The sequence below is a fragment of the Podarcis bocagei genome (assembly GCF_964188305.1).
Source record: "Podarcis bocagei genome assembly, chromosome: 15".
Taxonomy (NCBI): Eukaryota; Metazoa; Chordata; class Lepidosauria; order Squamata; family Lacertidae; genus Podarcis; species Podarcis bocagei.
Window position 1 is genome coordinate 2,021,875 of NC_138141.1, and position 24,050 is coordinate 2,045,924.

Consider the following 24,050-nt stretch of genomic DNA (forward strand, 5'->3'; position numbering starts at 1 on the left):
CCCCGCCGGCCTTCAGAAGAGGTCCTCTTCTGAAGGCCGGCTGTGGGCGAAAGTCTTTGCTCCCGACCGCCAGCATTTCCCTATGGGCTTTCGTCTTGCGATGCAAGCCCATAGGGAAATTCGTCTTGCGAAGCGCCTCCAAAACAGAAAACCCTTTCGTCTTGCGGGTTTTCCGTCTTGCGAGGCATTCGTCTTGCGGGGTACCACTGTACTCCAGGTGAGGTCTGACCAGAGCAGAATACAGTGGCACTATTACTTCCCTTGATCTAGATGCTATACTCCTATTGATGCAGCCCAGAATTGCATTGTTATAAAGAATTAAGTAAAAATAGATTGTTATTGGACCAAAGTGGAAAATTTAAGGTTAGACTGTCTTAAGATAAATTTTAGAACGAAAATTGAGAAAGATGGAAAGGACTTGCTGAAATAGCTAATTGAATTAGAATACAAAAATGGAGGTGTGAGGAGGTCGATGAAACAAGTATATGAAAGGTAAAGATATGGAAAGGTTGGATGTGTTTTTAAATGTTTTTGTTTTCTTTTCGTTGTTTTACTGTATTGTTTTTTGTTGTTTTTTTAACGTATTGTAAGGTATTGTTTTGTTTTGTTTAATTATCTATTGTTCTTTTTTCTTTTTCTGTAACTTTCAAACCCCTAATAAATATCATTAAAATAAAAAAAAGAAAATAAGGAGGTCAATCCCGCCTCAGAGAGACTTTAAAGTGAATGACTTTACTTCCAAAGTGTAAGGTTTGTATAAATTTCCCTACAGCGGGTCCCGATCGTATTGGGATTTAATACGGACGTCCTGCCTATCTGACACTTAAAGACTTATTCTATTGGGGGGGGAGAAGACCCCTTGAATTACCGTATTTTTCGCCCTATAGGACGCACTTTCCCCCCTCCAAAAATGAAGGGGAAATGTGTGTGCGTCCTATGGGGCGAATGCAGGCTTTCGCTGAAGCCTGGAGAGTGAGAGGGGTCGGTGCACACTGACCCCTCTCGCTCTCCAGGCTTCAGGAAGCTATCAGCAAGCCTGGGGAGCTCGCAGGAGTTCCCGCAGGGCTCCCTAGGCTGCGGATAGCAGCCTGTTGCACGGAGCACGGGGCACACTGAAGCAGAGCGCCCCGCGCTTCGGGCAGATATCCGCAGCCTAGGGAGCCCTGCGGGAGTTTCCGATAGAGAAAAAAGTATGACTGAATCAACCAATAACATACAAGATACAAGTAGCAATGATGGACTTAAAATAGGAAAGGCACCAGGACCAGATGGATTCACGGCAAAATATTATAAAAAATTAAGTCAAATTTTATTGACACCTTTGATGGATCTGATGAACAATATCTTTGAAAAGGGAGATATCCTAGGTACATGGAAAGAAGCATCTATCATGTTGATACCTAAACAGGAGGCAGACTTAACCCAGGTTAAAAATTATAGGTCTATCTCACTGTTAAATAATGATTATAAGATGTTTGCAAGCATCGTAGCAAATTGAATGGAGTTCTAAAATGTATGATACATAAAGACCAAGCAGGCTTTCTTCCTGGATGACAGATGAAACATAATGTACTAGACAAGGTTGCCCTCTTTCACCGTTATTGTTTATAACTGTCCTGGAAGTTTTGTTAATAAATATGAAAACAAGTGAAAAGATAAAAGGAATTAATATTGGTCGAAAAGAATATAAATTAAAAGCCTTTGCAGATTATCTCGTTATAATAGTAGAACCGTTATCTAGTGCAGTAGAAGAACTGGATAGTAGTGCTTCTGGTAGAAGTAGGAGCGAATAGAACAATTTGGACAAGTAGCAGGATTTAAATTAAACAAAAAGAAAACAAAATGCTTGTTAAAAATATGGAAGAACATGTGAAATACAAACTGCAATGCAAAATAGGTATGTTGTTGTTTAGTCATGTCCGACTCTTCGTGACCCCATGGACCAGAGCATGCCAGGCACTCCTGTATTCAAATTAGGTATAGAGGTGGTAAAAAAGGTAAAATATTTAGGAGTCTGGTTAACACAGGGGTCAGCAAAGTTTTTCAGCAGGGGGCCGGTCCACTGTCCCTCAGACTTTGTGGGGGGCTGGACTATATTTTTGTGACATGTTGAGTGACGTTTTCAGGTCACTGGTGGGTTCGTCATGTGCCCTCTGAATGTACATTAATCGGTCATTGCCTGTATCCAACTCCTTCAACACCCTTCTTCATTCAGTGACAGAGATGGCACCACATACATTTTAGTATCGGAGATGTGATTGTCAGCTTTCTTGTGAATGTGGAAATCCTTCTGCTAACAGAATAGTAACATAGCACAATAATGGAGATAGATATATATGGCTGTTGTCTTAGTCAGGGGTCAGCACTGTACAATCTAGAACAGGGGACAGCAAACTTTTTCAGCAGGGGGCCGGTCCACTGTCCCTCAGACTTTGTGGGGGGCTGGACTATATTTTGGGGGAAAAATAATAATGAAGGAATTATTATGCCCCACAAATAACCTAGAGATGCATTTTAAATAAAAGGACACATTCTACTCTACTTGGACCGTTCCTGGGCCGGATTTAGAAGGCGACTGGGCCGGATTCAGCTCCCGGGCCTTAGTTTGCCTACCCATGGGTTAACTTCTAAATCTAAAAACATAAATTTATTTAAAGACAATTACACACCGGTTTGGAATGGAATCAAAAGAGATTTAGAAGTGTGGGGAAGAATTAATTTATCAGCTATTAAAATGAATGTGCTACCCAAAATGATATTTTTATTTTAGTCAATACCAATTATAAGTGGTGTAAGTATTTTTAAGGAATGGCAAAAAATAATAACAAAATTTGTCTGGCAAGGGAAGAAACCAAGAATAAAGAATAAGATACTTACAGATGCCAAAGAGAGAGGGGGTATCTCCCTACCAGATTTGAAATTATATTATGAAGCTTCTTGTCTTTGTTGGATAAGAGATTGGCTATTGCTAAAAATACAGATTTATTAGATTTGGAAGGATTTAATAACAGATTTGGGTGGCATGCATACTTATGGTATGAAAAAGTTAAAGGTTTTCTGAATCACATACTGTAATCCGAAAAATCAATCTATGAGGTTTGGAATAGATACAAGAATTAATTAGAACGGAAAACAACTTGGTGGCTTTTAACGCTGGAAGCGACAACTGTTAAAAAGTTAAATATGGAGTATAAGTGGGCCACCTATGGAGATTTGTTAATAGAAACAGACAATCAATGGAAATTGAAACCCTTTGAGGAGATAAAAGAGTTAGTAAACGATTGGTTGCATTATTGTCAGATAAATGAAGTGTTTAGAGAAGATAAAAATAAAAATGGATTTGAAGCTATAAGATAGATTTATTGAAATAGATTTATTAAGCAATAAAATAAAAATATTGTAAAAAATGTGTAAGTTACTGTTGGAATGGCATACAAAAGATGAAGAAAATCTGTAATGATACATTATATATTGGTGATACACATTGATGATACACTAATGATACATTATATATTGGGCATAATATAATGCTAGAAGATTGGGTAAGATTGTTGAAAGATGAAATAAATTTAACTGCTTGTAGATCATTAAAAGAGCTCATTAAATGAAAATTATGTGTAGATGGTACCTAAAACCAGGGAAATTAGCAAAAATGTATAGAACAAATAATTTATGTTGGAAATGTAAAGAAAAAGAGGGAAATTTTTTATCATATGTGGTGGGTATGTAAGAAGGTGAAAGCTTTCTGGGAAATGATATATAATGAACTTTTTAAAATATTGAAATATACGTATATATATATAAAAGCATAAGTTTTTCTATTAGGTATAGTAGATAGGGAAATACACAAGCAGGATAAAATATTGTTTTTATATGCAACAACCGCAGCAAGAATATTAGTAGCCCAAAGATGGAAGCAAGAAGAGTTACCGATGAAAGAAGAGTGGCAGATGAAGCTATTAGACTTTGCAGAAATGGCAAAGCTGACGGGGAAAATCCAAAATCAGCAGGACCAGGCATTTCAGAAAGATCGGAAGAAATTTATGATATATTTGGAAGACAACTGTAAACAGTTAACATTGCTAGTAGGGTTATAAGAAATTCTGTAAGGATGAAATTATCATTTATTGTTAAATACAGTTAATTAAGTAATTTTAAAAGGATATAATTTAATAACAAGAAGAAATACAGGAAAATGCAGTATATTGAGATTAACTTTGAAAACCAGTGGTCGGGGAGGAGGGAAATCACAGGCTCATTAAGCCAAATGTTTTATTTGTGCAAAATATAGTGTCATGCAAGAAAATATTTGTAAAAACCAATAAAAAAATGTTTTATAAAAAATAGATTGTACAGTGCAATCCTATATAAGTATGTCTACTCAGAATTCAGAAGTCCTACTGAATTCAATGCTGTTAACTCTAAGAAAAGTAAGTATATCATTGCAGCCTTAGCCTGCTGTAGCAAAAACAGCAATGTTGCAACACTTTATTTTTTTATATATATAAATTTTTTATTGGTTTTACAAAATTTTTAAAACAATACAAACATATAAAAAGACATACAAACACGTATAGTTTCATGACCTTTTTTTTCATAAACTTTGTTTCTCGGACTCCCCCATACCTCCCCTTTCTGCATCCCAATGTCCAAAATTTTCCAGCAACTTCTAAGTTAGTTCTATCAAACCTATGTCTTCTTAATCTTTCCTTCAGTCTAATCTTATTTCGCTGTAACCCTTTCTTTCTCAAAACCTCGACATTCTAACATTCATTAAGTTTATAATAGTCCTTAAGATAGATTTTAAACTTCTTCCATTCTTCTTCCGCCGTCTCCTTCCCCTGGTCGCGGATTCTGCCAGTCATCTCGGCTAATGTCATATAGTCCATCAGTTTCATCTGCCACTCTTCCAGAGTGGGTAGATCTTGTGTCTTCCAATACTTTGCGATAAGTATTCTTGCTGCTGTCGTAGCATACATAAAAAAGATTCTATCTTTCTTTGACACCAATTGGCCGACAATGCCCAAGAGAAAGGCCTCTGGTTTCTTAAGGAAAGTACATTTAAGTACCTTTTTCATTTCATTATATATCATTTCCCAGAAAGCCTTAATCTTCGGGCACGTCCACCAAAGGTGATAAAAAGTACCTTCAGTTTCTTTACATTTCCAACACTTATTATCAGGCACATGGTATATTTTTGCAAGCTTGACTGGGGTCATGTACCACCTGTAGATCATTTTCATAATATTTTCCTTTAGGGCATTACATGCCGTAAATTTTATACCGGTGTTCCACAACCATTCCCAGTCAGCAAACATGATGTTATGACCAATATCCTGTGCCCACTTAATCATAGCCGATTTAACTGTTTCATCTTGTGTATTCCATTTCAGCAGCAAATTATACATTCTTGACAAATTCTTGGTATTGGGTTCTAACAATTCAGTTTCCAATTTTGATTTCTCCACCTGGAAGCCAATTTTCCTATCTTGCTTGTAAACCTCCATTATTTGATAATAATGGAGCCAATCTCATACTTTAGGTTTCAATTTCTCATGACTTTGTAATTTCAATTTATCTCCATCTTGCTCCAAAATTTCCCAATACTTTGGCCATTCGGCCTCCATATTGAGTTTCTTCAATGCCTTAGCCTCCAAGGGTGACAACCATCTAGGGGTTTTGTTTTCCAACAAATTTTTATATCTTATCCAAACATTAAACAGCGTTTTTCTGACAATGTGATTTTAAAGGCCCTATGCACTTTGATTTTATCATACCACAGATATGCATGCCAACCAAATGTTGCAACACTTTAAAAATTAATCTGCTCATTTATATATCTCTTTTCCTCCCAAAGGAGCCCAGGGTTCCAAACAGACAAGGGATAAAATAAAGAATCTAAAAATAATTCCATTACAGACGTAGACTGGGAAAGAGTTCTACTTAAAAGGCTTGTGAAAGAGCAGGGTCTTTAGTAGGCGCACAGTAGGCAAGCACATTCTTTATTACAGTCCAGAGACCTGCAGAAACAGCTCTTAAAGCAGGAATACATAGAAAATATTCCAGGAGAGTCACTGTGTTTTATCCGCAGCATGTTTATTTCTAATTCTTATTACCTCCGAGAGAAATTTTGCCACAGCCAGGGTAATAATTTGTCATATCTTTGAGAAGATACTTGAGATAGTAGCTTTCAGAATTCCCAGGTAAATTTGCCATTAACATTTTAATTAATTGATCCCTGGCTTGTTTATACAGCCCGCAGTGTAGTAAGATAAGCTTCATACAATCTACAGCTTCTTGGCCTTTTGGCTAAAATCAAGTGTAGTCTTCAGTAGGCATTGAAAACATGGGTAGTCTGTGCCTAATATTGAACAGGAGGGAATTCCAAAGGGCCTGATTCCTATATTCTGCAGACTGAACCACTGGAGAAGGTGGTATCTGCAGGAGGCCCTCACCTGCAGAGCCCAGTGACTGACTGGGTAGAGAAGGAGCAAGAGGGTCTTTTACTCCTTTTCCTGACCTTCGCAGGATGTTTGAGCCATCTAACCAGTGGCTGTTAGAAGAAACACAACACTGGCCCAGGTGGCTCTTTAGCCTGATATGACAGAGCAATTCTTACCTTTATGTGTTCAAGAAAGGAAGGGAAGGAGGAATTGGCTGGGAGACTGAGAGTGAAAAAGAGATCTAGGAGTGACTTAAGAGTAAGGAGAGGCAACCATGGCAGAGGACGCTGATGTTGGGATATGGGAGGAAGGGATACAAACATTACCTATTTCATCTATGAAAATGATGCAGGGCTGAAGCTTGGTTGCCAGTGAGAAGACGGCAGCTGTGAGCTTCTGTGACTCTCCATACCATTTGTCCGTCAGCGTAGATGCTTGCAGGTTGATGAACCTGCATCCTGAAGCCTGGGCTGTTGCTTTGGCAAGAAGGGTTTTCCCACAACCCGGAGGGCCATAAAGTAAGACACCTGGTAGCAAGGAAAAACCCATCAGCACAGGTTCACAGTCTGCCTCCCTTTTTATGTGAGAAGTTCATCCCCACTTTCTGACTGTATTATAAAGCCCACCAGGAACAATTTTCTAATTCAAAGATTGCCAGCCCTCTGGGGCTCATGGGCAGATGTACAGATCAGAGAAACTTGTGGGCATTGTACATACCACAATCATGCACACATGCACAGCAGCCACACGCATATGTCTACACAGCAAATACTTGCACACTCCCCCAACCATTAGGCTTGGAAAATGTGCTTCTCTCCCCACCCCACCCCAGCCTAGTTAGAGAGTGGTCTTCTTGCAGAGGGCAGCTGGGCAGGCAAAAGATACGCATTCCTCCCTGGCTGCCATCTCCAGGAAGATCTCTCGCTCCACACACAACAATTAGGCTTGACCCTCCCATCAGGCAAGGTGAGGTGACCATCTCAGGGCAGCAGATCCCGATGTAGATCTTCATTCACCCTTTCTTCCCTAGCAGGGAGGGGGACACTATTTAGTGGTTTGTCTCAGGTGCCAAAATCTGTTTTGTGAGGTGGGCGTTTCAGAACAGGAGAAGGGAGAGTTGACACCCCCCTTGGAAAAAGGCTTCTATTGTCTATAACAGAATGCTTCTTTCAAGCCTAACTCCAGCATTGCAAGGAAAGGGACCCTGCAGGCTTCAGGGAAACCTCTGCAGGCACATTTGTGCCCATGTGCACTGCACCAACAACTCATATTCTAACTACAGTAACCATTTTAGGAAAGGACAATGGGCACAACTTGTGACCCACCAAGAAAAATTCAGGCCCCCCCCATCCTTCTATGTACTGTAGTTTGCCAGTGTCTCAGAGGTGTGTCCATATAAGTTCTACTCAGAGTGCACCCATTGAAAATGATGGACATACTGTAATTTACTCTTCTTCATTATATTCAGTTGGTCTTCTCTGAGTAGGACAAGCACTGGATACAATCCTCTGTTTCACCATCTCAGACAAGCAGCAGAAACAGAGGTGTCGTGTTTCTGTCATTCTTGCTGAGCACTCGCACCCCTTACAGCTTTTGGCTCAGGATATCCAGAAGGTCATTTTATTTGGAGTGCTGACTGACACATTTTGAAGGAAGAATATTGGAGTGTGGTGGGCAGTCTTTTTAAAAAACAGAATCACATGAGACTTAGAGTTGTAAGGTACCTTAGAGGCAATTTAGTCCACCTATTGGGGTAACTGACTGTGAATGTGTGCACTAATCGGAACTTTAATTAAAGTAGCTTTGATTTGGAGGGATTTGTTAAATTTAAACTGAGTAGAGCATTTAATTTAATTCTGTTGGAATAACACTTTCAAGCTGGGGAAAATGTTGTTTTTGTTGTCGACGGGAAAATGCTAATGGGAATATTAATGTTTAATACCTAATGCTGCTCTTGCTGCTGCCCAACTGACTGAGGCAATTCCGCGTTGATGTACCTTCTGTTTGTGTGCATGTGTGGTGCCAGGTCCCCAGAAGTGGTCCCTGGAAACGGGGAGCAGCTCTTAGCCGAGCCCCACCATCCCTCCCTGTGTGTGTCAGCTGTGGAAGCTCCACCCCCACCCCCGGCTTGCGGGAGATGAAGGAATGGCAGGCCGTTTTACGCAATTTTGATTTGGGGGGGGGGCAGAACAGAACCCCTGGGTAAATGGGGAGTCACTTGTACATACCCAGCAAGTTTCTTAAGTGGACAACAGGTAGCAAACTAACCCTCTGACCATAATCACTTATTTGATATGTAGGGTTTGGCTAAATAATGCAGATTTTAAAAGGAAGGAAACACTTTCCTTAAGTCTCAAAAATGATATTGAGTAACTAGTAAATTGCCCCTTGTTCTAAAGTAATACCTCTTGGGGGCTGGCAGAGCCTGGAGTGCTGCAACAAGTGTCGCCGCTGGAATGGGAGGATCACAGTGTCCTGGAGTTCGCTGACTATCTCATCCAGGCCTGCAATGTCCTTCCAAGTTACCTGTAGGTGGGACAAGCTGTGAGCAGTTGGCAGATAACAAAGGGACTAACAAAGGTTAGAAATTTGAATCTAAATGCAACTGCACTATTTTCCTGTTATCCTTGGCTTTTCTATTCATTCTGTCACTGTTTTTCCTCCATTATAACTATTCAGACTAAGCTCTTTGGGGTAGGGACCTTTTCTATCTATTCTTGGTTTAAAGGGTTGTCTACATCAGCAATTTTAATCCTTTTTAAAGAACTGACCCAAACAGACATATGGGGCCCATATCTTAATTGTTTGCCATTTGTAGAGTGGTATTTGGACTGGTGGTTGTGCTGCTGTTGTGACCCATCTTAGATCAGGTCATGACCTGAGAGTGGGTCCCAACCCACCAGTCAAAGACCCAACAATCTATATTGATGTGCTGCAAAGTGCTAAAGTTCCAGATCTGAATTACTAATTCTGGTGTGAACCCACACAATCTCATTTCAGAACTAAGATATGTGCAACCTTTTTTTCCCTGTCCGTTTTTCTTCAGCAGATTAGAGAGCCTCAAAACTCTCTTGCGTTTTGTCAAGAGGAGCAGCAGCCTGGCCACCTACCTTGATATCCTTTGGAACCACCAGGTGAGCGGCAATGATCATCTCATGCTCTGCCAGCTTCACTCCTTCCACCCCAATCTGCTTCATCAAGCGTTCTGCCTGCCAACAAAACAAAGAGGCCCAGAGTTGCAGTCCTCCCTTTATCTCAGAGATTTAATATCGGATTCTGCTATTGTCATGACTTGCTATTGTCATGACTACACACAGTGACTTGCACCTGGCACTTTTAGAAGAAGAATTTCATTTATAAAAGATAGAGTGAGGAAAAGGAATAAAGAAAAAAGTGAGTGAGAATGGGGGAAAAATACTGTTAAATAATTATTATTATTATTATTATTATTATTATTATTATTATTATTATTATTATTATTATTTATTATTTATACACCACCCACCTGGCTGTATTTTTCTTATCCTAATACACATATAACTGTCAATAACCTAATATATTATGGTTACAGCTGGGAAGCCGTGTTGGTCTGCCATAGTCAAAACAAAACAAAAAATTCCTTCTAGTAGAACCTTAGAGACCAACTAAGTTTGTTATTGGTATAGCTTATACCAATAACAAACTCAGTTGGTCTCTAAGGTGCTACTGGAAGGATTTTTTTTGTTTGTTTTGACTAATTTATTATGTGTAAACTCATTCAAAATATCATTATATTTATTCAAAGAAAGTGTGTGTCTGTTCATACATTGCCAATGTTGTCGTGTTTTCAAGCCATTGATTAAGGGGAATTGTATCGCTATTCTTCCAGTTCATCTGTCTCTTGGCCACCATTAGGGCATGTAGAATCCATTTTCTCAGTCCTGTTGCCAGCAGAACTAGTATATAGTTCAAGAGCATCTTAACATTTCCCGCTGTGTCTTGTTTATATAGTCCAGCACTTTCTTCCAAAATTTAGTAAATGTGGGACATCGTCTTCTTCTTTCTTCTTTGGTGATCATTCGTAGCCAAGTAAGATTGTCTTCTATAAACACGGTTTTAACAATGAGTCCGTAAGTGACTGTGGAGGCCAATTCTGGATCCACACATCCTTCCACAGTGGGGACATTGGTTTCTGGGTGGGAGCTGATCATGGTGTGGATTTGCCAAGCGTGCCTTCCTCTTAGCACATTTCTTCCTTGCGTCCTGAGTTTGAGTGTCTTCAAAGCCCATGACACCTTTGGTAAAGGCTGTTCTCCAACTGAAGTGCTCGCAGGCCAGTGTTTCCCAGTTGTCAGTGTTTTTACAACATTTTTTAGATTTGTCTTGAGACAGTCTTTAAACCTTCATTTTTAAGTTTGGAATAGAGTAGTTGCTTTGGAAGACATTCATCAGGCATGTGCACAACATGACTAGTCCAATGAATTTGATGTTGAAGAATCATCGCTTTGACATTGGTGATCTTTGCTTCTTCCAGTACACTGATATTAGTTGTCCTGTCTTCCCAAGTGATGTGTAAAATTTTTCAGAAACACCATTGATGGAATCTTTCAAGCAGCTGGAGATGGCTTTTATAAGTGGTCCATGTTTCACAAGCATATAGTAAGGTTGGTAGTACAATAGCTTTGTAAACAAGCATTTTGGTTTCCCTGCGAATGTCCCGGTCCTCAAACACTCTGCACTTCAATAGGGAGAAAGCCGCACTCACAGAGTTCAGGCGATGCTGAATTTCGGCATCAATGTTGGCCCTTGTGGAAAGATAACTGCCTAGGTAGGAAAAGTGATTGACATTTTCCAATGTTAACACCATTGAGTTGGATTTGTGGTGCTGCAGAGGGGTTGTTTTGTACTTGTTGGTGCAGCACTTTGGTTTTTTGGATGTTGAGTGATAGGCCAAGCTTTTCGTAAGCTTCTGCAAAGATATTTAGGATAGTTTGGAGGTCATCCTCTGAGCGTGCACACACTATGTTGTCATCAGCATACTGAAGCTCTATGACAGAAGTCTTTGCTTTCAGCCTGCTCAGATTGAAGAGCTTTCCATCTGTTTGATATATGATTTCTACTACAGTGGGGAGTTTCCCTTTGACAAAGTGTAGGATTATGGCAATGAAAATAATCAATAGAGTTGGGGCAATAACACAACCCTGTTTAACACCTGATCCCACTGTGAATGGTTCACTTTGAGAGCCATTGTTATCTATGATTGTTGCTGTCATATTATCATGGAGTAGAACCAAAACATGAGTGTAGAATTTCACTGCATCTTCTCAAATTTGGAAATTTCTGCATAGGCACAAACTCCCAAAATTATTATTCTTCTGCACGGGCCCTCATAAAAATGTCATTTTTCAGAGTTAATATATCATTTTCAAGAGATATCTTGCACAATGAGTAATTTGTACTGATAATGACTGCAATTTTTTAAAAGTCCAAATCAGATTTGAATGGAAATGACATGTACTCTACAATTAATTCAATTTTTTGGAAGTCACCAAATCTTTTTTAACTACAGAATAACAGCACCAATTTTGGCCACATACTTCTCTGTTTGAAAAACAAAGTCAGGATTTTTTCCAGATGGTCCTGCATATTAGGAAAGTGATCAAAAATTTTGATTGCAAAGTCAGCCGTCATTAGCTTAAATTTTGTTTTGTAGCATGAAACTATGATAATCATCTTGCCAATGCATTTACCTTTACCTTGTAGCTCTAGGTTACCTGTGAAATCAGCAAGGAAAGCCAGATCAAATAACCACTCATCATCTTCTAACTGAGCGTACTCATCTCCCCTCTCCTTCATAAAGGATATTATTTCTTCCTACAAACTATGAAATCTTACCAAAAATTTGTGCCTACTGAGCCACTTACATCTGTGTGTAAAATTAATTCTAGCTGCCCTTCCTCAAGAGTAAGATTGAAAAGCCGCCTTTGAAGTGCTTTTCCACAAATTGAATTTACAATTTTAAAAGCTATGTCCATGACATGCTTTGTGTTCAGTTTCTTGCTTGCCAAAACTTGCTGGTGAATGATACAGTGGTACGCAAGGAAGTCAGGGAAATCACCATGTTGTCGAAAAAGGGCAATAAATCCATTAACCCGACCTGTCATGGCTTTTGTTTTTTTTTTTATATAGTTTTTATTGCATTTTTTCAGATACAAACAGAGAGCAACAAGAAAAAAAAGGAAAAAAGAAAAATGTGAAGAAAGAAAATAAAGAGAATCATACCCCTTCAACAGCTTATTCCAACTTTCCATCGGACCTCCCCACATCTCCCGCCCAAAGCATTCCCAACAATAAATTTATCAGCAAATTGTAACCTTGTTTCATATGTTTCTTTGGCACTTTCGATTGCAATTTAAGTTTAAAATCCTTATTGTCCATTTACTCTAGAAACAGAATGTATTATCCTTTTTAACATTTAAACTTTGATCCCTTCAATATTATTATCCAATTTCATAAATATTGCACTCTCATTGCTGGGGCTAGCATTTCAAATTATGCGTCACTTTATAGTTCATATAACTTATAAAATTTTTGCAAATAGTTCTTAAATTTTTTCCAGTCCTCCTCCATTGCTTCTTCTCCCAGGTCTCGGATTCTGGCAGTCATTTCGGCCAACTCCATGTAGTCAATCAGTTGCGTTTGCCACTCTTCCAGCGTGGGTAAATCTTGAGTCTTCCAATGTTTGGCGATCAGAATTCTTGCTGCAGTGGTAGCATACATAAAAAACGTTCTATCTTTCTTTGAAACCCTTTGGCCGACCATACCCAAGAGGAAGGCCTCCGGTTTTTTCGGGAAGGTGTACTTAAACACCTTTTTTAACTCGTTGTAGATCATTTCCCAAAAGGCCTTCACTCTTGGGCAGGTCCACCAAAGGTGAAAGAATGTTCCTTCAGCCTCCTTGCACTTCCAACATTTATTATCAGACAAATGGTATATCTTAGCGAGCTTGACTGGGGTCATGTACCACCTGTATACCATTTTCATAATGTTTTCTTTCAAGGCATTACATGCCGTAAATTTCATACCGGTGGTCCATAACCTTTCCCAGTCTTCAGACATAATATTGTGACCAATGTCTTGAGCCCACTTTATCATGGCTGATTTAACTGTCTCATCCTGTGTATTCCACTTAAGCAGCAAGTTATACATTCTCGATAAAACCTTGGTCTTTGGTTCTAACAACTCTGTCTCAAATTTCGATTTTTCCACCTGGAATCCTATTTTTTTATCCAACTTAACAACCTCGTTAATTTGGGCATAATGGAACCAATCTTGCACCTTATCCTTTAAATTTTCAAAGCTCCGCATCCTCCAATTGTCTCCAACTTTTTCTATTAATTCCCAATATTTCGGCCAGCCGGTCTCCATATTGGGTTTTTTCCACGCCTTAGCCTCCACTGGTGATAACCACCTCGGAGTCTTACTTTCAAGTAAGTCTTTGTATTTCAGCCAGACCATGAAAATTGCTTTCCTGACAATATGGTTTTTGAACATTCCATGTGTTTTTGCCTTGCCGTACCACAGATAAGCATGCCATCCTAACGAATTGTTAAAACCTTCCAGGTCTAGGACATCTGTATTCTCTAATAAAATCCAATCTTTCAACCAGCAGAAGGCTGCCGCCTCATAGTATAACCTTAAGTCTGGCAGGGCAAACCCCCCTCTTTCTTTTGCATCAGTTAGTATTTTAAACTTTATTCGGGGCTTTTTGCCCTGCCAGACAAACTTTGAGATATCCCTCTGCCACTTTCCGAAACATTCCACTCTGTCCACGACCTGCAAGGTTTGAAATAGAAACAACATTTTTGGCAAAACATTCATCTTGACAGCAGCAATTCGGCCCAGCAAGGAAAGCTTCAGTCTCGACCATATTTCCAAATCTTTCTTAACTTCTGACCAACATTTCTCATAGTTATCCTTGAACAAGTTCAAATTTTTAGGCGTCAAGTTTACCCCCAGGTATTTCACCTTCTTAACCACAACTAACTCTGTTTCCTTCTGAAACCCCTCTATTTCTAAAGGCGTCAAGTTTTTCCCCAAAACTTTAGTCTTTTGTTTGTTCAACTTAAATCCTGCCACCCGACCAAATTCTTGTATCAGTTCCAGAACTCTTTTTGTACTAGATTCTGGCTCCTGTAATGTTATTACTAAGTCATCTGCAAATGCTTTCAGTTTATATTGTTTCACTCCGACCGTGATCCCCTGTATTTGCCTGTCCCTCCTAATCATGTTCAGCAAAACCTCCAGGACTGATATAAATAGTAGGGGGGATAGGGGGCACCCCTGGCGTGTTCCTTTTTCAATATGGAACTCCTCTGTCACCACATTGTTCACTATCAACTTAGCTTTTTGTTCTGAGTAAATTGCTTCTATACCATTTTCAAACCCTCGTCCCACTCCCATCCCTTCCAAGTTTTTCTTCATAAATTTCCAAGAAATATTGTCAAAGGCCTTCTCAGCATCGATAAAGATTAACACTGCTTTAGTGTTAATATTTGTTTGTAAAAGTTCCAGAATATCGATAATATTCCGAGTATTATCACACAAATGCCTGCCAGGGAGAAAGCCTGCTTGGTCCTTATGAATTACTTCATTTAAAACCTTTTTCAATCTACTTGCCAAAATGTCTGCAAATATTTTGTAATCCACATTTAGGAGTGAGATGGGACGATAGTTCCTAAGTTGAGTCTTTTCAGATTCCACTTTGGGTATCAATGTGATGAAAGCTTCTTTCCACGTTTCCGGTGCCCTTCCTCCCCCCATAATCTGGTTGCAAACCTCCATTAGTGGTAAAGTCAAATAGTCTTTTAATATCTTATAGTATTTGGAGGTAAGCCCATCTGGGCCTGGAGATTTGCCCAGCTGCATATTTTGAATGGCATCCTCAATTTCCTGTTGTGTTATTTTACAGTCCAAGATTGATCTCTTCTCCTGAGACAATTCTGGTAAGCCATTAAGCTTCAAAAATCGTTCAATCTCAGACACTTCCTCAGGCCCTTGTGTATACAGCTTTTTGAAATATTTCTGGAAACACTTTCTAATTTCACCTGGTTTCTGGATATTTTTCCCTTCCACCTCTAGATTGGTAACGTAATTTAATTTCTGTCTTTTCTTCAACTGCCATGCCAGCAGTTTCCCACATTTGTTTGCCGACTCAAAGGATCTTTGTCTCATTTGTTTAATTTTCCATTCCACTTCTTGATTTATCAATTTCAAATATTGTGCCTGATGGAATTTAATTTCTCGCAAGATCTCTTTAGATTTTGGTTTAGATCTCAACCTTTTCTCTCCCTCACTTATCTTCTCTAATATTTTATCCTTTTTCCCATTCCAGAGTTTCTTCTTGATTGTATTTTGTTGTATCAGAAACCCCCTCATTACAGCTTTACTGGCGTCCCAGATTGTTCTTTTTTCCACTGAAGTGTTCAAGTTGATTTCAAAATAGTCCTTTAAAGTTTTTTGGGCCTTCTTTACGATCTCTTGATCTCTAAAGAGGGTGTCATTCATTTTCCATCTAAAGGAACCGGCTGGAGTAAGTCTCAATTCCATTTTCAGGGCGTTGTGGTCGGAGCAAGTCTTTGGGCAGATTTCCACTCTTGTAGTCTTCGATGCCAGCCCTCTAGTTGTCCAAATTTGGTCGATTCTCGTCCATGATGAGTGGGCCTCAGAAAAGAAAGTTCCCTCTCTACCTAGGGGGTTCCTTGCCCGCCAAATGTCAGTCAAGTCCATATTGTCTGTCAGTTCAAAGAAGGTTTTCGGTAGTCTGCCGTCCTTAGTTATTTGGTTTTGTGACTTATCCATCAAGGTGGAGACCACCCCATTCATGTCTCCCATCATGATGATGTTTGAATAGTCCAGATAGTCCAGTAGTGTCTCATGTAGCTTCTTGTAAAATTCTGCTTTCCCCTCATTTGGTGCATAAATTCCTAATATCAAAACTTTTTCTCCTTGAGATTGTACTTCAATTGCCAAAATTCTCCCTTGCTCATCTTTAAACAAAAATTTCGGTGCTAGGTTCTCCTTAGCGTAGATCACCAGGCCCCTCTTTTTTACTTTGTCTGATGAAATAAATTCTTGGCCTAGTCTTTTGTTGATTAGTACTTTCCTATGGAGCCTAGTCACGTGTGTTTCTTGCAAGCAAATTATATCCAAATTTTCCTTTTTCAAAATATGAAAGATCCTTTTTCATTTTTCCGGGGAATTTGCGCCATTAATGTTCCAACTATACAGCTGCAGAGACATCCTGTATCAATCTGTTGTTGCTCTTTATGGGGTGTCCTCCTTTTTGTCCAAGTCCGAGGGAGATGATGTTGGTTCCGGTCCAGGCTGTGGCGGAGGCCAAGGGACTGCTATTCCCTTCTGAAGATCTTCTCCGTTGTCGTGCAGGAACTTCTGGTTGTCCTCTTTAGACTTAATTCTAACCTTCTTTCCTTTGTATTTAAATGATAGACCTTGTGGGAACTCCCACCTGTAAGGTATTCCGTTGCCTCTCAGGAGTCTTGCTAGGTCAGTATAGATGGCTCTGAGATCCAGTAGTTGTTTTGGTATGTCCTTGTAAATTTCCGCTCTTCTATCCTGGATCTCAAGTGATTTATTAAAATGAAGATCAAGTATTTTGTCTCTCTCCTGTTTAGTCCTTAAGATGATCAGGCAGTCTCTAGGTCTGTCCTTTCTGGTAACACTTCCCAGTCTAAATGCCGATGTTATTTTAAAGTCTTCGTCTTCCTTTATTCCCCAAAATTTGGAGAATTCTGCTGTCAAAAAACCAATCAAATCTTCTTTTTCAATCTCTGGGATAGAGCGTAATCTTAAATTATTTTCCCTGTTTCTCAACTTCACCATAGACAGGTAGGCCTGCTGGTCACTGATGTGCTTGTGTAGTGGCCTTACCTCTCCTTTCAATTCATCCACTTTTTGAATTGCTCGGTCAGCTTTTTCGTTCGCAGCTTCGGCCAATTTCCGGTTCTCAGAAGTAGCGTCTTTTAGATTCCCAATTTCTTGTGAGTGCTGTGCCACTTGTTCAGATAGCTTTGTAATAGAGGATGTGGCTAAATCAATTTTTGCTGTTTGGTCATCAACCTTCTTATTTAAAATTGCAAATTGTTGTAGCATCTCCTTCAGAAGTGTATCCGATCCACCTGCAGCCATATCCTCTATTGCTGGTTGTTCAGCTTCCTTAAGTTCAGCTGTTGTTGAAGGTTCGGTTCCCTTCAATTCAGCTACTGTTGGAAGTTCAATTCCCTTCAGTATAGCGGGAACTGATGATCTACGTGACTGAGAAGTCAGAGTTGTTTGCACAAGCTGGCCTTTTGTTGCTTTCGCTTTTGCAGATCTTGTTTTCGGTTGGCCACTCATTCCCCACCTGTCTATGAATCAAGGTCAAACTGTCAAAAGTTCCATGGGAAGGACAGACCTCAGTATAGATAACAACAGCGGAGAGACAAAACAAAGTTAGTTCCCAAGGAATTGTAAATCCCAATCTCCGCTAGAGGGAGTACAGTTGGAGGGAGTAAAGTTGGAGTTCAGGAAGGAAGGAAAAAAGTTATGGTCGCCATTAAGGTTCCTGCAGCTAAATAACTTTCCAATAGTCCTTAAAACTTTTTCCACTGGCAGAGCCCTTCCAAGATTGCCACAAGTATCACCTCTCAAGGTGCAGGATACAGTTACTAGTTATATAGTCCAAAGTTGCCTCTATGTATTTGTTTCAATTTTATAAGTTGTATCAGCAAAAGACAGTCTTTTCCCCTGCCACCCCGAGGCTGGGTCTTAAACTTTAAAGATCACCAAAGGAGAAGGTTCCCAAATTGCTTCCACACTGTAGGGTAAATTGAAGAAAAAACTTGCCTTTCATTTCAAAGCCTTAGCACTGTCAGACGCATAATGCTTCCACTTTAAAATCCTTTTTCACTGCATCCAGCCTGTCAGATCCTTTGCCTTTGATCTGTAAGCTTTGCCGGAAGACGGACTTCCTGTTTCTCGTCACTCCGCTTTCAGCCAAATTCAAAATCTTGAAGATCTTAAGAATCTTAAAATTGTAAAGTCCCAATTACTCACGGATTGTGGGTTTCCGAAATTGAAGGTTTCAGGAAGAAAGGTCAGCGCTGAACGGCAACAGCAGCGCGGCTTCACTCCGCTGACTGCGAAACGACCCTCAGTGCCGCTACCCCCTCCGCGATCCGGAGCCCCGTTACGGGGTCCCTTCAACGTTTCAGGAGCTGCTTCTGGCACCCGCCGGGCCTCGGGACCACAGGCTACTACCCCCTGTGGTTTTCCTGAGTGGGTCTCCGCTTCGCCGTAGCGGACGACCCGTTTTCAGCGGAGCTCCCCTCTCCTTACAAGGAGCAGGCAGCCATTACCGAACGCGCCGCCTCCGGAAGTTGAAAGAATTGATTTAAAAACTAACTCAGCAAGACAGAAGACTGCCTGCTTTCTAAAGTGTGACAACCTTTAAGATACAAATCACCCATCCGCTACGGCGAAGCAGAGACCCATCCAGGAAAACCACAGGTGGCAGAAGCCTGTGGTCTCAAGACCCGGCGGGCGCCAGAAGCAGCCCCCAAAACGTTGAAGGGACCCCGTAAGGGGCTCCGGATCGCGGAGGGGGTATCGGCGCTGTGGGTCGTTTCGCAGTCAACGGAGCGAAGCCGCGTTGCTGTTGCCGGTCAGCGCTGACCTTTCTTCCTGAAACCTTCAAACTTGGAAAGTTACAACCCGTGAGTAATTTGGATTTTACAAATTTTAAGACTTTTAAGACTTGGAATTTGGCTGAAAGCGGAGTGACGATAAACAGGAAGTCCGTCTTCCGCTAACACTGAACTTGAAAGCAAAGAGCAGGAGGAGTGGAGATTAAGAGTGATGTTTCAACCAACTGATCTGGCACCTATTTAAATTATTTTTCTGTGTGGATAAAAGACTTTAAGTTGCTGTTTTCTGGACTTATATGGAGACAAGGATATCCTTCTTCTGCTGAACCAGTGGATTACAAATTAAATAAGAACCCCAGGTGCTGGAGCTGCCTGAGTAACTGAGCACCAGTCTGCAAACCTGGATACTTTGAATCTAGACTTTGCGATATTCTGAGCTTGAACTTGCTACTTTGAAACAACTGCTGTTTAAGCACTGTTAGAAACATTGTTTTGCTTTATGTATTAACTCTGCTAAAACTTATCTTTGTGGAGGTCTTTGGACGCTGAATTAGATTTATAAATTTGAATTGGATTGGACTTTCTCTCTAAAGACATTTTACGCTCCCCCTAGAGGACTTTGGACCTACAGCAGTGACTTTGTTTTATTTTCCTTTCCCGGCCTCCTGCCTGACTGTTGCATCTGGGCTGTCGCTTTCTCATGGGAACAACTCAGTTGACCTTGGTTTTTAGATAACTTTGGAATGAGTGGAACAAGAAAAAGGGGAAGAACCAGACAAACAACTTTAACTTTATCTGCAGCCTCACAGCGTAGATCATCTGTGCCTGCGTTGCCTTCCACTTTGCCTCCTGAGGTAGAGGCGGCTTCCCTGTCACAGGCAGGGGAGGGAGAAACGGAGGAATTACAACTGGAAGATATGGCCTCAGGAGCAAGTGGTTCTGTTTTAGAGAAAATTTTTGAAAAATTGGAGGCTTTGGATAGAAAGGTTGATTTGCAAACAGCTAAAATTGACCAAAACACAGAAAGTTTGAATAAATTAACTGGACAAGTTGCACAGAATGTTCAATCTATTGGAGAATTGAAGGAGGCTGTAGGTGAAAATCGGAAATTGGTTGAGGATACTAGCCAAAGACTGGGAGAGCTTGAAAAAGAAGTAAGACCACTCAGTAAACAAGTTGGAGAACATCAGATCTACTTTTCTATGACAGAACTGCGGAACAGGGAGGCCAACTTGAGGATACGGTCAATACCAGAAGTGGAAGAAGACAACTTAACTGAGTTTCTGACTAAAGAATTTTCCAAGTTCTGGAATTTAGAGGAAAAAGACTTTAAAATAGCATCTGCTTTCAGGCTTGGAAGGCTTAGAAGGAAAGAGAAGCCCAGAGACTGTCTGATAATACTGAGATCCAAGGAGTAAAGGGATAAGATTTTGGGCCTACACTACGGAAAGTCACTGGACATTTTGGATAAAAGAATTGAAATTTACAAGGACATCCCTAAACAATTGTTGGACCTTAGATCTGACTATTCGGAACTAGCAAGACTGCTGAGGAGTAACTCAATTATCTTCAGGTGGGAGTTTCCTCAAGGATTATCTTTTACTTTCAGAGGGAGAAAGACCAAAATTAGAACACTGGAGGATAGAGACAAGTTTTTGGCGGCACACGGAGAAGATCTTCACAAAGGACTTGGAGCACTCCCAGGGCCCGAACCTCCGGGGGAGCCGGCACCCTCGGACCCTCAAGAACCGGAGAATAAGGTACCACCCCAGCAAGAATAACCAGACCTATTCAGGATGTCTCTGCAACTTTTGAGTTGGAACATAAATGGCTGTAACAGTCCAGAAAAAAGGAGAAAAATCTTTCATATATTAAAAAAGGAACAATTGGACATTATCTGTCTACAAGAAACACATGTGATTAGGCTCCACAGAAAAGTGTTAATAAATAAAAGACTCGGTCAGGAATTTATATCTTCGGACACAGTAAAAAAGAGAGGTGTGGTGATTTACGCAAAAGAGAGCCTTTCACCTAAATTTCTGTTTAAAGACGAACATGGAAGAATCTTGGCAATAGAAATACAACATCAAGGAGAAAAAATTTTGATATTAGGAATTTATGCTCCAAATGAAGGGAAATCGGAATTTTATAAGAAGTTGCATGAGACTATGCTGGATTATCTGGACTACAACAACATCATCATGATGGGAGATATGAACGGGGTCGTATCAACCAACATGGATAAGTCACAGAATCAAAATGTTACTAAAGACGGAAGACTACCAAAGACCTTCTTTGAAATGACAGACAATATGGATTGGATTGATATTTGGAGAGTGAGAAACCCCTTGGGAAGGGAAGGAACATTCTTCTCTGAAGCCCAACTGACCTGGACAAGAATCGACCAAATATGGATAACTAGAGGTCTGGCACCCAAGATTAGAAAGGTGGAAATCTGCCCAAAGACATGCTCCGACCATAACGCACTGAGAATGGACATGACATTGATCCCAACCGGTTCCTTCAGATGGAAGATGAATGATGGCCTGTTTAGAGATCAAGAGATTGCCAAGAAGGCCCAAAAAACTTTAAAGGACTATTTTGAGATTAACATGAACACTACGGTGGAAAAAAGAACTATCTGGGACGCAAGCAAGGCCGTGATGAGGGGGTTCTTGATACAACAGAATACCATAAAGAAAAGGAAACAAAATGAAAGGAAGGACAAAATTCTGGAAAGAATTAAAGAGTTAGAGAAGAAGCTAAGATCTAATCCGAAGTCTCAGCCGATTTTGCGAGAAATTAAACTTCATCAAGTGCAATACTCCAAACTGATAAACCAGGAAATAGAATGGAAGATTAAAATAATGAAACAAAAAACTTTTGAATCGGCTAACAAATGTGGAAAACTGCTAGCTTGGCAGTTGAAGAGGAGACAAAAATTAAACACAATAACAAATTTAGAGATTGAAGGAAGAAGTATTCAGAACCCCGGAGAGATTAGAAAGTGTTTCCAGAGATATTTCAAAAAATTATACACTCAAGGGCCTCAAGACGAAACTGAGATGAAACGATTTTTGGAGAAAAATGGACTAACAAAGCTGTCAGAAGAAAACAGAACAATCCTGAATGGCAAAATAACACGACAAGAGATTGAGCAGGCCATCCAGAAGATGAAACAGGGCAAATCGCCAGAGCCAGATGGGTTGACCTCCAAGTATTATAAGATACTGAAAGACTACCTGATACAACCACTGATGGAGGTCAGCAATGAAATCATGGAGGGGAAGAAGGCGCCGGAATCGTGGAAGGAAGCTTTCATCACACTGATACCAAAGTCGGAAACTGAAAAGACACAACTTAAGAACTACCGTCCCATCTCCCTTTTAAACGTGGATTACAAAATATTTGCAGATGTTTTGGCAAGTAGATTTAAGAAAGTTTTAAGTGAAGTAATTCACAAAGACCAGGCAGGCTTTCTCCCAGGCAGACATATGTCTGCTAATACAAGGAACATTATAGATATATTGGAACTTTTGCAAACAGACATAAATACTAAAGCAGTTTTAATTTTTATAGATGCGGAGAAGGCCTTTGACAACATATCCTGGAAGTTTATGAAGGGGAATTTAAAGGAAATGGGAGTGGGTCTGGGGTTCGAGAATGGGATTGATGCAATATATTCAGAACAAAAGGCCAAACTGATAGTTAACAATGTGGTTACAGAAGAGTTTAAAATTGAAAAAGGTACACGACAAGGCTGCCCGATTTCCCCGCTACTATTTATCTCGGTTCTGGAAGTGCTCCTGAATATGATTAGAGGGGATGGGCTGGTGGAAGGGATCCAGGTCGGAGCGAAACAATATAAACTTAAAGCGTTCGCAGATGACCTAGTTTTGACACTACAGGAGCCAGAATCTAGCACGAAAAGAGTATTACAACTGATCCAGGATTTTGGTCGAGTGGCGGGATTTAAACTAAATAAACAAAAAACTAAGGTCTTGGGGAAAAACCTGACAGATACCGAGTCGGGACGGTTTCAGAGAGAGACAGAATTAACTGTGGTTAAGAAAGTGAAATACCTAGGGGTAAACATAACAGCAAAAAAATTGAGTTTATTCAAAGATAATTATGAAAAATGCTGGTTGGAAATTAAGAGAGACCTGGACAGTTGGTCAAAATTAAAACTTTCATTGTTAGGCCGAATAGCTGCCATTAAGATGAATGTATTGCCAAAAATGTTATTTTTGTTTCAGACATTGCAGATTGTAGACAAAACAGAGTGCTTCCGGAAGTGGCAGAAAGACATTTCTAAATTTGTCTGGCAGGGCAAAAAGCCCAGAATTAAGTTTAAGATACTAACGGATGCGAAAGAAAGAGGGGGCTTTGCCCTGCCAGACTTAAAGTTGTACTATGAAGCCACAGCTTTCTGCTGGCTAAAAGACTGGCTACTTCTTGAGGACACGGATGTACTAGATCTGGAAGGTTTTAACAATGCATTTGGATGGCATGCATATTTATGGTATGATAAGGTTAAGATTAATAAGGCCTTTAAGAACCATATTGTCAGGAAAGCAATATTTAATGTCTGGACAAGATACAAAGACTTACTGGAGAATAAAACTCCGAGGTGGCTGTCACCCTTGGAGGCTAAGGCCCGAAAAAGAGCCAATATGGAGGCCAACTGGCCAAAGTATTGGGAGATATTAGAAAGAGATGGAGACAATTGGAAATTGCAGAGTTTAGAGAAAATGAAAGATAAAGTGCGAGACTGGCTACACTATGCTCAGATTAAAGAAGTATTCAAGAATGATAAAAAGTTAGGATTCCAGGTGGAGAAATCGAAGTTGGAAACAGAACTGTTAGAACCTAAGACTAAAGTACTCTCAAAAATGTATAATTTGCTGCTGAAATGGAACACACA

At 40.1% G+C, this 24,050-nt stretch overlaps 1 protein-coding gene and 1 long non-coding RNA gene across 5 annotated transcripts in view; one reads left to right on the forward strand and one right to left on the reverse strand.

Annotated features, from left to right (window-relative positions):
• LOC308573993 (outer mitochondrial transmembrane helix translocase-like) overlaps positions 1 to 24,050 on the reverse strand; it is a 61,425-nt gene that overhangs the window by 20,921 nt on the left and 16,454 nt on the right. For all 4 annotated transcript variants that reach the window (XM_081171461.1, XM_081171463.1, XM_081171460.1 and 1 more), the window contains exons 3-5: positions 9,554 to 9,652; positions 8,849 to 8,969; positions 6,770 to 6,970 (exon numbers count right to left, since the gene is read on the reverse strand). In XM_081171461.1, the coding sequence (XP_081027587.1) occupies positions 6,770 to 6,970; positions 8,849 to 8,969; positions 9,554 to 9,652 (421 nt within the window). The remainder of the gene's footprint in view (positions 1 to 6,769; positions 6,971 to 8,848; positions 8,970 to 9,553; positions 9,653 to 24,050) is intronic.
• LOC308574003 lies at positions 6,997 to 9,611 on the forward strand. The gene is made up of 3 exons (XR_014002293.1): positions 6,997 to 8,698; positions 8,843 to 9,023; positions 9,493 to 9,611. It is a non-coding gene; the product is annotated as an uncharacterized lncRNA (long non-coding RNA).